Here is a 16,438-nt window from a genome sequence, read left to right on the forward strand (position 1 = left end):
TTTTCTTAGATTACAAACAGAACTAAATTGGGGGGGGGGAAGTGTACATGTTTTTTCAAATGATAATTCTATCAAATGTAAAGTACAAACATTTTCACATACTCCAGTTCCTTCTTTAAGAAAGACACTTTTTTCACTTTCGGCATAAAAATGTCAACACCATATGAACTATGACAATGACTGGCCCTTCAAATATAATTCCAGTGGAAGTTCTGGCCCATTCACAACTATGAGCAAACTTCTGTAACAATCAATTTGTAAGAAACAGAGCAGGCTGAAAAGCAGGATTTCCTTTCTACAGGAAAAAAAGACCTGGCTTCAATCCAAATCCCATTGAAAGACACACTTTAAATTTTTACTAACCAAAACCTCTGAGTTACATACAGAGGTACTAAAACAGAGCAGCCTAAATGTCTTCAGTGTTCATATGTGAAAATTATGTTCTCTGTAGCAACAAAGATGCTGACAAGGATGTGAATGTCACTGAGCAGCTGTGGGAACTCCAGGCATCCGTGGTTCCCGGGAGCCCAGTCTCAGACTATCCCTGTGCTAGCGGGAGCGGAGTGGCAGCCCCTCAGTCGGGAGCCATCTGAGAGCAGGGCTTGCAGGAGCTCTGCTCCAGGCCTCAGACATGACCCCCCTACACAGCAGGCCCTACTTGAGTTTCTGAAAACTCTCAGTCTCAGATCCACGTGACTGGGAATTCTGGCTTAGAAGGTCTGGTATGTTTGGAAGCCTTCTGTGGAACTAACAACAGTGGCTGATCTGCCCACAAAACCATCCCAGCCCTGGAGACTCAGAGCATTTAAGGTCCTTAGCTACCAAGCAAAACCTTAGAAAGTATTCCCTGGAGCTGGACTGCTTGTGACTGTAAGGTTCATTGCTCAGGTCACTAAGTAACCCCTGAAGGACTGAACACAAAGAACTGACCAAGTGCTTGGTGCTGGGGAGACACAACCCAGGAGGCTATCCCAGTATTAGGGACTTCCTGTTTGCAGGATCCCTATTTCCTGGGCAGATATTACATAAAAGCCCTAACTAAAGAGAGAATTAATTTTTTTGAGAAATCCTCCTTCTGAATCATGAACACACTTCTCATTAAAGTAATGGGCTCCTCTTTAAACACACTGTGCAAGAGAGTGCTGAACTTTGTCTCCAAAAATTGCAAACATTTTGAAAGTAGTGGAATGCTGTCTAGTTCAGAAAAGGTTCTCCAAACACAAATTCAACAGCCCTTGAGATCTTTTCAAGACTTCATAATATAGATTGGTTCTAATAAACAAATTTACTTCTGCTTTGGAAGCTTTTTAAGAACTGTCTTGAAAATCATGTGAAGTGCAGTAATATTTACTCTTTAGTTGACAACCAATTTGGAGTTACAGTGCCTGTCTTCCCAAGAAGTCATTATATGTGACAGAGCCCTACTTTCATGGAAAGGGCTAAAACACCTGCCTGCTGACTGCAGGTATTGAATTACTTCTTTATTTTGCTTTGCTTGCACACACAGCTTTTCCTTTATCTATTAAACTCTCTTAAACTGAATTTTTCAATGAATTTTTGCACTGTTACCCTTCTGACTCTCTTCCCATCTCATTCTAGGGGAGTGAGTGGCAGCAAGGTGCTACCTACCAGGGTTAAACAACAGCAGCTATTAAACCACAACAGGATCAATATATTCTCTTTTCAATGCCTGCAAACAACTACTGAGTGAAGTGTTCCCATGACATTCTGTATCCTGAGATAAATCCTCCATTGCATTTGATGACAGAGTTATTGATGTGAATTAAAATTTCTCAGGTTTAGATGAGGTTAGCTTATTGAGGTTAAATTCAGCAATACAGAGGATGCTGGACAGATGAAAATAGCCTTCTTATCAATCTGTATAGACAGGACAATTTCTCAAAAGGTACACACCCATGAATGATGACCAGAGCTCTGAATTCAGAATACAGCCGAGTTCCTCACTAATGTAAATGACTTGGTCAGATCACCAGGTAACACTCCATATAAATGTTTTAGAGAGGACTCTTATAATTTCTCTGATATATTACATCGTCACAATATAAATGAACAGGAAGCTTCCACATCCAGAAAATTTCAATATCCTAGAGCTGCAGCACACCTCTTCCTACCAGAGATCAGCACAGTAAATCATGCCTAGACCACTACAGTAAATCCTGTCTCTACTCTCTACACAGCCTATCAATGGAATTGCAAACTGAGTTCAAAATCTTGAACTTTTTTTTAATGTCTTACATCTTTTGGCTCAGAATCCAACAACATACACCATGTAATACTGTCACCATAGATACCCCCAAACTAGTGCAAAGCGTGCTGGTACATGGAGCACACAGAGCACATAAGAGCACTCACTAGCTGAGGCTCCATAAAAAGATGTAGCCATATCAGCAGCTTGGTGGGCCTGAGCTAACTATTGCTGCTGCTTCAGTTTCAGAACCCAGCTCTGAAGCACACGGCTCAGTTCTTCTAATTCTGATTTCTGAGCTATCGCAGGACTGTTCCTGTTTATTTTTCTAAAGCACTCATCTCCCCAGAACAAGTAAAACCAAACAAAATAAAATGGAAAATCCTACCAAAATTGGGTGCTATACTGTACATATCTGTCTCTCATAGACAATGATGGTACGTGAAGCTTAGTAATGCTGCTCAATGTTGTTGTAAAAGGTACTACTGAAATTCATTCACATGCTACAAGTCTGCCATCTGTACCTGTTATTCATAGAATATTTCAATGCTTCTCTCTACCCTTTGATTCACCTAGAATTGAAACAAGAAAGGGCCACTTCTTGGGATAAAATTAAGACAGCCATATATGAGCATAAACTATACCATTATTTGTCTGTTAGAAATGAAGTCAGTATTTGTGTTAGTTAAGGAACCGCACTGGTTTTGCACTTAATTTTGTCATATTTCTGTAAAATTTTGGGCAAGCCATAATACCCACATGCATCACTTCTACCATGGTATGACAGAGATAGTACATCCTTTTGTTATGGTTTTGATGACAGATGATGACAGATCTCCAAATTCTTGAGTAACTTACGAAATATTCTAGGCATGAATTAAAAATTAATCAATAATGTAAGTACTGCTCTGTACAAAACCGTATTTTAAAGCACAGAATTTGTACCAAGAAGGCTTTGTTTAGCTTCCAAAACAGACTAAACTAAATCACATTGAGGATATTATTACATACGAAGATGATCAGCATGGAAGTTTAGTATGCAACATCCATTTTCCAACAGGCACTTTCCACACAGAGAGCACCCATGTTATTTGAAATGATCCAATACTACAAAGATGATGGACCCAAGAGAAGACCAAATATAAACCAGTAATGAAGTGTACATGCTTCTCAATACAGTGCTATGCTGACAGCTACTTGTATAATGACAACAATAATAACCAAGCAGAGCATACACTCCTTTCTCTAGTTCTGAACCAAGTCAGCCCATGAGCAGGAGCACTTGGTAAATGAGAAATACTACACATGGAAACACCCTAAAAACAATGGCTTAGGCATCAAATTTGGATGCAGGCAGAAAAGATTCTAACAAGAAAAAAAACTGAAACGTTTTGTAATACAAGTCTTTTCAGTTTAGTTGCATTTTTACTTTATTAAACTAAGATAGCTATTCATATAATGACTGCAAAGGAAAATATTTGAAAACATAAAATCTTTTTTATCTGTATTCATAATTTTGGAACTCATGCTATACTTTAAGTGGACAGAGATAAAAGAAAATCTTCATTACCTTTAAGCATTGTTCTTCCAGTTGATCCTCCGAAGATATTTAAAAGACCACTTCTTGCTCCTAATGATGTAGTTGCTTCTAGTAGAGCACCAGTTATATAGTTAGAGAGCGCAGTCCTCTGAGAAGTGGCACGATATTGACAGTAAGCACCTGTTACACATGGTTTTACACAAAAACCATCTCCTTTGTATATACAGTCTGTAACAGATGTTGGGAGCTTCCTCAGAAGGTGAGGAATATATTGAAAAATATCTTCTGCTCCTTCCTCCTCTTCTCTCACTGTACTGAAGATCTGTGAAGAATGCAAAAGCATAGACTGTTAGTTCACTTGCTTAGGATAACATACTGAATATAAAAACAATTCCAAATGACCACGACTTCTTGTGAAGTTCAGTGACCTGCAATATCTACTTATCCAAAACTGGTTTGTTAGAATTTTGGGTCAGGCACCCAAACAGGATATTTAAGTGAGAAGTCATTCTGGCTTTCAATCTATGTTTAAAAGCATTCTAAAGAAAACCATTAGATTAAAAAAAACCCACATCAATATACCTCATCAACATTTAAAATATTGAATATGAATAAAATTGTTTATAATACTATTAGATCTGTTGTACTTCCAGAAAACCTTAGAGATATCAGTAGCAGAAAAAACCAGATCAACTCAGGGTTGGCACTTTTTCTTGCTGAGTAGGCGGGGTTTTGCAAACAGAGATGGTTTTAATCACTCTGAACCCTCTTTCAAAATGTTCACATTTATTGCATTACTTCCAGCCTACACACAGGTCCTCTATCTAATATTGGTTTAGTACTCTTTTCCCAATATTTGTGATAACACACTAATGAACTTCAGTCTGTGGCTTAGCAACTAAGTAATGTTTGCTTATTTAAAAGAGTCTAATGATCAAAGCAAGAATCTGGAAGAAATCTCTTCATTTAGTATACAAGGGGAGACTTGATTCTTCGCATTCTTCCATGCTGACTTACTGATTAACATTAATAATTTGTTTCAATGATCTGTGCTTCTTAATTACAAAGCGTAAACTAAAAATTAACACAGGGAAATGTCAGCATAACTGTCACCAGGACACGTGCTGAGACAATTTTCATGAGACTGATCCCCACCAGTCAAAGATGTGCAGAAGAAACAAGCTGATGGCTTCATGACCGTTTTTTTCAATTAGCGCCTTGTGTCTTGTTGCCATCCTTTCCCACATATAAACAAAATACAGCTATCCATCAACATGGCAGAAACTGCAGCCAGCCCTACAAAGCAAGCACACATGTGCTCAGTCAAATGATAAGAACCTGTTTGCACAGCCTGTGCACGCCACATGTCAGAGGCACCGACAGCCTGCCCACGGGACACACACGTGCCCAGCCACGGATCCAGGGAGGGAAGTGGCTCCCAGCACAGGGATCTCACACCCATCCACTTCTGCCCTGAGCCTGGCATTCACCCTGCCAGGTCAGTGAGGAGGGACCCAACTCCCTGCTCCATGAGAGGGATCTCACCCGCCACTAACAGAAGAAGTGAACAATGATGTGGTTCCTTCATCCATGTAAACAAATTGCAGAAAATCAATTACAATTTAATCTATTAAGTAGATATTTGTTATCTTAGCTTTAATTTTTGTAATAACCACCTTTGGGGGAAAACAGTAAAATTTTATATTAAAAATATAATAATTCATTAACTAGTAATGTAATTCAATGATCTGAAAAAGAACACTGACATATTTATTAAGATAAAAAAAGAAACTTTCACATGTTGACTGTGGTTATATATAACTCAATCCCTTTAAAAGATACCTTCTGTGATGCACTACACTACTCATGCACTACACTACAGCATGAAATGTTGTGGCACCTTTTTTTTTCCCCTCTCCCTGCAGATCTTACAAAATTTTTTGGTCTGAGGTTTCTAGAAATATTACACCTGCATCTTTATCTTCTTTTCTTTGCTATCTGGCAGTTTCACAGACTTTTAGACTGTCAGTATAGACACCTCATCACCTTAATTCAGAAAGAAAATGTGTTCTTAAAGGGTGCCTTACCTGGATGGTATGTGTATAGATCTTTTATTTAGCTAACTGTCTGCAAGTACCTTTTCAAAAGGTGTACTGTGAAATAGTAAACCTTTGGACTATGAGTGTGTTACACACAGTAGACATAATTAGTCTTTTTAGTTTGTTTTAAAAAAATATTTAGTTAATGAATATAATTTAACTTCTCAAAACTGCAGTTACCATCCAAAATATTTTTTAAATTGGGCTCTGCAACTTATAAAGGCATGTTCTGTTGCCTACACAACTAAAATTTCTTTCAGCTGCCAAAGCAAAGAAACTATTTGTTGACAGAAATAGGCGACAGTGTTTTGCCAGAGAGATTATACATAGAATAATGGTGTTAATCTCTTCTGTGTAAAGTAGACTTTGGGGCACTAGCTGTCTCCAAAGACTTTGCACATCACATAACATTTTCAACTTCTGTTTGTTTTGATGTGTTAAAGTTCTGAGCGTGTTACTTCTGCTGCACACAGATGAGGTTACGAAAAAATACAGACTTACAATGTGTATACTTGTCAGCCCCTGTAAAGAACTGAAACAATCAGAATAGCAACAAATCCCTCAGGTAACTGACAGGGAAAACCACCTTTCAGAGAGATTGCAGCAGACAATTGGGAAATTTAGTCTTGCCTGGGAGACAAAGAAGTTTATTCCAAGCCAGAGCTTACAGTTCATCCAGGCAGAATCCAGATCCTATTGATCCATGCCACTACCAAAGAATGACTAATGTAATTAAAAATGAATGTGAACCAAAAAGAGTAAGATGCAGCACTGAACTGAAAGCTACCCATCAAGAAACCAAGCCTCACTTTTGCCTTAGATATCAAATTAAAGATTTCAAAACCATCTGCAGTCTGATGTTGCCATGTCTCACTTACTGCGTACAAAACAGTAACTCAAAAGAAACTCAGGACAGTATCTGACTCTGAAAGTGTTGCAATACTAAATATTCTGTAATGAACATACAACACTTTTAAAATAAGAAACAAGATGAAACAGGAAACTCCATATACTAATACACCAGTATTCCAATAAGAGTATACTATGGCTTCAATAGCTTTTAGTTTCTTTTCTTTTTTAAGGAGATTTTAATGGTAAGTAAAAAGAAAATAAAAATTACTTGCAACATACAATATTTCTGATTTCTAGTAGAGAAAATTGTCCTCCAACTCAAAAATGAAAATTAGCATTAAAATAAAGATTAATTTCAGACAGAATTCCATCCTTGCAGCTGTACAACCAAGTCTATACTTGGAAAATGCATGGAAATAAAATAGATTATTCACTTCTTAATAATGTATGAAATAAAGTATCAAAACTTTACTTTTAAAAGCTCCTCAGTTTTGCTTCTAGTAACTTAAAATGGTATCTGCAAGTTAACTTATTGATAACCTTCAGGCAATAAAAGTTTCCTACAGTGGCGACAGACATATTTTGCTAAGATATTAAAAAAATCTTTAAAAATAACTATAAGAACAAGCAACTTATGCTAGCCTTGAAATTATTCCTTAGTTTTCTCTTGCTATCTTTTTTTTTCTGTTTAATCATCACGGAATTGCAAATTGGAATATGTCCTTTTCTCCACAACATTACTACAGCTTTACTGTGTAGAAATGGCAGAAACCTAAAGACCGCAGCCACTTACTGCCCAGTTTATGACACATATTCCCCCAGAACGAAGCTGGAGTTCATGGGTACTGCTGTACTGGAAATATCAGATATAGCAGCTCATAAAAAATAATTGTGATTTCTTACTAAAATGCACGTGTATCTCTTACTGTAGTCTTTTTTTGTTTCTCTTTTCATATTTTTTCTGCCTCGGGTATTTAGCTTAGACCTTGGAGGCATGCTATCATGTTGTCAAATATCTAGCTGCTGCTGTGCTTTTGAAACCCAGAAACTGGAATTATGAACTGACTAAAAATGTCCCATTTATTAGGCAGCAGAATATTTACAGAAGAATGTGTGTACCCAAGAATTTCATTGCAAAGAATAGTCATGAAAAATTATGCTTATTGCTACTACAATGTAAAAATATGAGACAATAGGGTAATGAGGTTTTAATACTTCACTGCATCTGTCCAAACACTCTCTAAACACATCTATCAAGATATCCTGAATAATCAAGATGAAATACTGAAATGCAGGAGGTGTGTGCATGTGTTCAGTTGGTACAACACATTTCAGACTGATTTCCTGGCTGTTCACCTACAGAGCACTTCTATGATGGAGGGCTGCTGACAGCAGCCTGTCTTCATTTGTTGCACGCTTTTAAAGCATTTTTAAATGCCTGTAAGCCATAGTGGTATAATAACAAGTAATAACTCTCAGGACAGTATGTGTTGAAGATCATTTAAATACCTCCTTTGAAAACACAAAGGTTTTACAGAACATACAAGCCTAAGCACAATTAACAGCACAGGAAATGCTGCTCTTTTCAAATTTGTTCTGTTCCAAGAAAAATTACATTAAAGTGAGGAAATTCTGTGAGCGATTTTTCATTTTGGCCTTGCAGGTTTTTCAGAAGAAAACCCTTACTAAAATTGGTCAAATGAAGCTAACAGTGATCTCTTGGAAGTCATGACCAAGGACCATTCCAATTGCTTTTACATGCATTTATTCTATCATTTAATTTGGATATATATAGCATGGAATACAAGCACAGTCTGCTATGCAAAAAAACACCTTTATCAGAAAGAAACTAATATGCAAAGTGAACTTGGGTGAATGAGGCATTAATGCAGAATTGGTCAATATTTGAGTTTTATGTCTTCCAAAATGATACTCCAGCATAACACTTCTGAGCATATATTAGTAAAAAATGTAAAAATAGGTACTGCTGATAGTTAATTTTCTGAAGTACGCTGGATTTTCTCAGCTTTATCTCATTCAGGTTATGACCATACCCTCACTGATTAGTTCATGACATTTCAAGATCATTGCTAAAGTACAAATCTTTAATTCAAGGTCTTTCTAAAATATGAATGTCTTGTAACAATTTCTGACTATGTATCAATTATAAGAACTGAAATACATTAAACACCGAATGCATTTTTTGTTATCCTTACAATAGTGTATATGTTTGTCTTCCTGTGTACATGATATTCTCAAGAGGACATGCCAGAGGCCATATCTCAAACAGTTGTGCAGGTTGTTCAAAGCCGAGGGATTTTACTGTGTCTGACAAAGAGGATGCTGAGAACAGCTGACAGGTCTGCTCTGTCAGGACTATTTCTCAGCTCTGGTCACTGGCAAGTCTTCTTCACTTCATCAATCAAATAGGTGAGGTCTTCAGAAATCCTTTCAAGAAACTGGACATTTTGGTAAGTGGCTTTCAGTGTTTGGAGTACAAAAGTCAGACATTTGTACTGTTAGAACACTAACTTCTTGGTGGTACTCGGCAGCCTGTAACCAAATAAGCATACGGCAGGACAGCTGATGAAATTTTTGGCTATGTGTCTAACTGAGTTCTGGTATTTACAAGAACAAGTAGGGTAAGGTTTATGATAAAACCTGTGGTCAACTAAATTTCATTCCCAACTTATTATTCCAGATGATGTGGATGAATGCAATCACTCAACTGTAAGCTTTTCTAAATTGTAGCACCACTGAAATTTGTGAGAGACTCTTGACTGTCCAGCCCAGCAGGAGATGAAACACCATTCCCATTCCACATCCACTGTAACAGCTACTAAGAAGAAAGCTCTACCCTACCTGAAACCAGGACAGCTACCTCTCCCAAGCTTCTCTGATCTGTTGTTTGTCATGACACTCTATTGCAGTTTCTCCCTGCGGCAAACACAAACACAACTATCTGGCAGTTTTGCAAGCTGGCATCAAACTCACAGATCCTCTCCCAGCGTCTCATGATCCAACGTTTTGGCTAACAGGCAAAATTCTCAAAGTACAAACAGCCATCCCAGATTAAAATAAAATGCAATCAAATAAAGGGTTACATATTATCATGCCTTTCTTCATACTCAACAGCTTTTGGAGATGTATTTGAACATCACCCTTCAGGTGGCTTTGCAAGCCAGCAATTGCCCCGCCAAGCAGAACTGACAGACTCAGCAGTGGCACTTGCCACCTGGCCTGCCTGCAGCTTTACCAACAGGAGAACAAGAACTATCACCACCTAAAGGTTTTGCTGAAACACAGCCATTTGGTGCAGGTTTGCATATGTGCTTAAGAAATAGCAGTAAAGGGCTATTTTGATAACTAATCAGCAAGAAAACTAGAGCTATAAATACATATTCACAGTGAAATATATGCAATTCAGCAAAAATGGAAAGAATGGCAGGGAGTAAGAGTATTGTCTATATCTTAACTTGCTCATATCTTGCTTTCTATGTTTTTTCACATGGTGTTAAAACGTTATAACCTCCCTGCTGAGATGCCAGTTTTTGTAATGGAAAAGTTCCTTAAAGTATCCCTAGACTGCTGAAACACTGTACTGTATTTTAAAAAATAAGAAAAAAAATAAGAGGACACAGTGTCATGGTATAATCTGAAGTGTACTTCATAACATACAAGGAATGCTATGTTGTCTTCTCCTTATAGTAGGAATAAATCTCCCAATTGAAACAGAAGCTGCCCTCCCTGGGGTAGGGCACATACAACTTGCAGAGGAGGTGCATGCTTGGAGCCTGTCCAGTCCCCTTACACACCTGAAGGAAAGAACACATCACAGGAGAGAAGTAAAGGGCTTCAGGCATCTCTTCATCATAGGAGTCAATGCTTTTTCCAGCATACTCACATAGCTTTTCTAACATCCAGTGATGCAGTCACTGTGGGAGACCCAGATGTTTTCCTTTTCTGCAAATGATCTTCAGGTTCCAGCAATTTAGAAGAAACACTGTGGATACCCTTCCAGCAGCTGTCTTGCCAATATCCTTTTTGCAATGTCTGCTCTCAAATACCTTTCCAACTTTTGTGCTCTCTTCAAGGATGAGGAAGATGCAGACAGAATGTCAGCACAGAGATCAAGACAAGAGTATCATGCTGCAGAGCAACAATGCTCACTTACTCAACAGCAAGTTTTGTTGAGTATTCAGTTCTACACAGTAAGTTGTAAATGGGCAATGTGGCCCAGAGCAGCAGAGGACACACACAAAACAGATGAGCTGACCCTGGGAACATGGAAATCAGTGTCAATGGCAGCTGGAAGGCTGCCAAAAGAGCGATCAAGCACAGATGTGCCCAAACACTAATATTCATTAAGTGATGTTCTGTGAACTTTCTAAAGCTTCGATCGCAATTACAGAATGTGCATTACCTCACCAGCCAATATTTCTTATGAATTGCATCCTGTTAAGGATGAGATAATTTCAAGAACAGAAACAGAATTTAATGAGGATCAAACTATCTTGCACAGGCAATAATCCTTAAGTACAGTTCAACATTCTTCAGAAATATTATTAGCCATCCCTATTCAGTTCTGGTATCTGACAAGTGCCTTAAGTGGAAAATTTTTTTCATTCCTTATCATCAGGAAATGCTGACACAGGTTTTAAAACAATTAATTTCAGATTTGGATTTATGACCAGAAATTGTAACAGCAGATCGAAACTTCCAACAAGTCATCATTTTTACTTTTGATAAAAACTTGGTTGCTATTACTTACTTATTTTCCATTTCTGTAAGGTAACAGTATTAAATAGCCCTTTCCAAAGGAAAGATGAACTTCACAGATTTAGAAGATGGAAAGCAGGGTGATCTAATTAGGATACAGATTTAAAACAATACCTCCACCCTGAGAAAGTCCCGCTTTTCATGGCAGGTATTATACTTTAGATTCAAATAACTACTAAGAAGAATCACCTTAAGATATAAATAAGAGGCTGATAAAAGGCATTAAGTGTCATTTGAAAGTTTTTTCATAAACACTTGAAATTTCAAGTTGATTACAGAGAAAATGAAAGGATGACACTGTACACAAAATAGGAGTTCTTCATATCACTTTTCAGCAACGTGAAACAATGCCCTTGCCAGTGAAAAAAACCTCTGTAATCTTTGCCAGAAAAGGCAAAAAACATCACTTTCAGCTGGCTCAGTTATTTATACCTCTGTTGGTACAAGTGTGTATGTGAAAAAATATATACTTATTAATTATTTTATTACTAAGTTCACTTGCTAACTTAGTTTTAAGTATTTTTTAGTATTTTTCTAGTACTTTGCAACTTATAACTTTAGATGTTTTCTGTTCTACTCTTGTCAATTCTACATGCAGCCAGTATTCTTTTTATTTCCTGAGTGTTTATTTACTTCCTCCAACTTTCACCAACAATTTATGAACAATTTGCTGCCTTAGTAACTAAATAAATTAAATTACTCTTTTAAATAAACATCTGTGTAAGCTCCACCTAACTAATGCACACCTTGGGGTTTTTTTTACTGAAAAGCTGTTAGTTTTACTAGTCTGACATGGATCATGTCTTTGAACATCTGATCGTGCGGACTGGAATTTCTTGGGTTATCAGCTTTCAAAATTACCTACTATGTTTTTTAACATAAAAGTATAAGTACCACACACATAAGCACTGTTCAAAAATATATTTTAATAATGACTTTTGATATACCTTACTGATGATAAAAAAGCATTCATATAAAACTTCACAGGTGTGTTATAAAAAGTACTTGAAACAAGAAGATGATTAGCAGGTTGAATTTTTGATTCTGAAGTTTTAGTGTAGCTATGTACATTATCTAAAAAGGCTAATTAGGCTTAAAACTCTCAGAAAGACAGAAATAATTCACTCAAACCATTTAGATGTTATAATATTAAATGTGTCATGATGAAATAATTTCAATTCAGGACAGATTAGTATTTTCATTTTAAATTCCTCCTTTCATCATAGTAGAAAGGTCTTTGGTACGTCAAACTGTAAAGGATGCTACTATTACAATGGATCACTGAATCCCCCAAATGTCCCACATCTTTTTTTTAACCTATTATTCTGTATGTGGAGCAATAGCAAGTCTAGATTTTCTGTAAAAAACAAACAAAAACCCTAGACATGCATCAGATACAGGCAGAAATCTGTATGGGTTTGTACCTTAATACCAACTGTATTCTTCCCATTTGAGGAAAGGCTTCCACAGAACTCACACATTTAAAAATAGCTGCATTCCCACTCATGTGAACTGATTATTTAAACAACTTTGAAAGATGAGCTTAGTTGCATAGTCCTGATCTATAAACTGACAATAAGGTTTAGGAGTAACATACAGTAAAGAAAGAAAACACTTAAGAGATCTCCTGTCAACATGATCATCTTAGAACCAAACAGAAAACCGAAAAATTATCCCTGTTGAAGACCATATCTCACCACCCCATTACACGTTTGGTTTCTTATCCTCTTTCTACAATCTCATCTATTTGTCAAAGTTCACTATAGCTGCTTATGCCAAACTCTGGCCTTAAGTGTTCTTTAAAAATATTTTGTTAATATGTATACTTATAACTGATTCAGAAAGCACACAGTCTGTTCCATTCCCATGTCTCTCATATTAAAATTCATAAGATAGCCATTGGCAGGGGTTAAAGGTCATAGAACTGGCTAATTCTGTTTTTACACAGTGTAATGATGCATCCCCGCAAGTAGAGAAACTGCTCAGAATTGCCTTAGAAGATCTCAGAGTAAGCTCAGAGTAAATGTGCCAAAGCTCAGACACAAAGTACATGTAATAAAAATGTCTTTCTAATTATACAATCACTATTTTTATGTGTATCAAAAAAGGTTCATAATGGGATTTTATTGTACTTTACATTCTGGACTTAAATTGAAAGGTGGATCTCAGCCCATCTATCAGAAACAGTCTATAGTTCAGATATGTAGACAGAAACCTAAGGATTGAATAAAAGTCAAGTGCAATAGAACCTTGCTGTATCCCAAAATACTTTCATTTATAACCAGTTTTAACTGATATTACAGTAAAAGATTGGTAGGCAGATTACTACAGCTGTGAAATTTATGCATCCTACCCATGGCATACAGCTAATAAAAGAGCAAGTTTTCCTTAGCACAGGAAATCTAGTTCTCATTTTCTAATTTTATAGACACTGAATCCATGCCTATTTGTTTGCTTGTACTTCAGCTGTTGGGTTCATAGGGTCACATGAATAATTATAAGATTATTTTGGATAGTACTTTGGGGCCAGGAAATTCTCAGAGTTTTCATGACTGAATTGTTTGATAGACTTTTAGGTCAGGATACAGAACATGATTTCATGAAACAAAATAACTCTGTTCTATAAAGAGGCATTTTCCACTTTAAGTTTTTTTTTAAAAATTACCCAGAAATAGAAAAGGCAAAATTCCTTGCCCAAAGTCACAAGAGAATATTGATACTTCAAACTTAGCTTTGAAATTACATGTTTAATCATAATTTACTGATAAAAAGTGAGTCTTCATTCATCATCATTCACAATGAACATTTAATAACAACCCTACAAAAAGATAAGAATAAAAAAGGGCTACCTTGTAAATTTTTAGAATAAAAATTTTGGCAAAAACTAAGTGATCACAATGCTCCATCACAGTACAATACAGCAATTTTCCTTATGTTGCTTTCTTGGATCAAGAACACAGTACCTTCAACACTATTCATCTTCACTGGTCATTATCTGCTAAGGAAGACTGTGCTGCATCTGGAAGTGTAGAAAAGCTATACACGTGAAGACATTGTGAACAACTAATATACAACACAGCCACCTAAAAAAATAACTTCCTGTTTTCCTTGTTGCCAGCTGGAGAGTTCACCTGTTGCCTCTAAATAACTGTTCTGCAGAACACCGTACATTCAATTTTCACATCATCTTTCTATTTTATGAAACAACTTTGATGATAAATACCTAATACACACTAATAGCCATACTTACATTAAGACAACTGTATACTGGAATCAAACTGAATCTATGGCAGCAATTGTCACTGAAAGAGTTTTTAATTATCATCTGAATCTGCTAAAATGATGCAAGGGTGGTAACATTGTTATTAAGTTAAAACTGATGCTCCAAAGGGAGCTTTGGAAGCCAAGTCCAAGATCTAAACATGGGGCATTGATTCATTAATTCTATTTCCAGTTCAGTTTAACTTGCCTGAAAATCACAAAAGAGATAATCTAAAGTTTTGCAATTTTCAAAAGTTCTAATTCCTTCATCACATTTAAAACATGTTTTTTAAGGTAAATATGCTTGTTTTAAGAGAATGAGTATGAGTGAAAAAGTAGAGTGACTAAGCGAGGGAGAAGGAATAAGAGCACAGTAGTTCAGAATTTAAATTACACTTTTTAATTGTTGATGAAGTTAAGTTTCTGCAGGATCAGAGTATATGTTCTCCTTTCTTTTCCCATTGGAGTGGAATGTCACTGGAGGCTTGATTTTCAGAATTTAAGGCATCTGGCTTAAGACCAGATGAACAAAAATATTTTAAACTAAATTTCCTTATTCTCTGGGGATTGTTACAGACCCAGGGACTAGAGTTTAGTCATCCATGAGATTTATTTTGCTTTAGCATTAGCTTCAACTAAACTTTGTATATACAACAGCTTCCTTACCAAAATTCATAGCCACTCTGCTCAGTGTAATCATTTTTATAAATTGCAATTATATTACACTGAATTACATGCATAAGTGACCTGTGTGTATGCTTAGCTTCACAAAATGAAGGATAAAACCTAAATTCCTATTACAAGCTTCTCTTTCGTACTATCACACCAGTTCTGAAAACATTTTGACTTATTTATCTATAAGTACATGTGCCAAATTTAGGATTCTTTAAACTTTAAAAGCTTCACCTTAATGAGAAATAGGGCTCTTTAACAGCTTTGGGAGAGCTGAGTACAGATTTGTTTTGAATTAACTACACCAAGTTTTCATGTACATAACAAACTATTCACGTACTTGAGGGAGGAAAATTTGTAATGGATGTTTCAGTTAACTATTAAGCAAAAATGGTTGTTTGCTCTTGTTTTAAATAATTATCATTGAAAGACGAAAAAACGCTGAAAGCATTGTATGTTTCCATGAAACTCTAGGAGTAGCTTAACATTCTACTCAAGTCCCAAATACTTTCAATTTGACAAGTACATTCTCAAGATCTTTAGAGGGCAGTTTTGTCACAGCATCATCATTCTGAGAATAAGCAGGAAGACTTGTTCAAACAGTGCTACGATAAAAACTTAAGGTGACATCAGGGACAAAAAAACCCAGAAAACCAGTACTTTATAAAGATTAGATAGATCTAATGGATCTTTACTGTAGAACAGAATAAACAAGATAATTTCCAGGCTCCTATCTTCTCAGAACCACATCAAGGACAATCTATTCCGTAGAGGGAATCATTTACATATGCTTTTTATAACAGAAATCTCATCAAATGCCAAATCTACATTAAATATATAAACCTATTGCAATATTGGCATTGCAAAGGGCAACTGCATGGTGCAAAAAAAATAATTTCTATCTGTACTTCTAAAACCTATTTTCAAACTCAGTCTTTATATTCCATAAGTTACTCTACAAACTGTACTAACGCATTCTTCTATAATGAAATCTGCTTATGAAGACGCAATGACCACATGAAAACAAAC

The 16,438-nt window shown here is 36.3% G+C and overlaps 1 protein-coding gene across 5 annotated transcripts in view; it reads right to left on the reverse strand.

The window, feature by feature from the left end:
- The window catches only part of PLCE1 (phospholipase C epsilon 1), a 139,939-nt gene that overhangs the window by 72,905 nt on the left and 50,596 nt on the right, over window positions 1-16,438 (reverse strand). For all 5 annotated transcript variants that reach the window (XM_071439119.1, XM_071439118.1, XM_071439121.1 and 2 more), the window contains one exon: window positions 3,777-4,068. In XM_071439119.1, the coding sequence (XP_071295220.1) occupies window positions 3,777-4,068 (292 nt within the window). The remainder of the gene's footprint in view (window positions 1-3,776; window positions 4,069-16,438) is intronic.

This window comes from Agelaius tricolor, unplaced genomic scaffold (genome assembly GCF_023055355.1).
Source record: "Agelaius tricolor isolate 1412-34295 unplaced genomic scaffold, bAgeTri1.0.p SCAF_13, whole genome shotgun sequence".
In the NCBI taxonomy this organism is placed as follows: Eukaryota; Metazoa; Chordata; class Aves; order Passeriformes; family Icteridae; genus Agelaius; species Agelaius tricolor.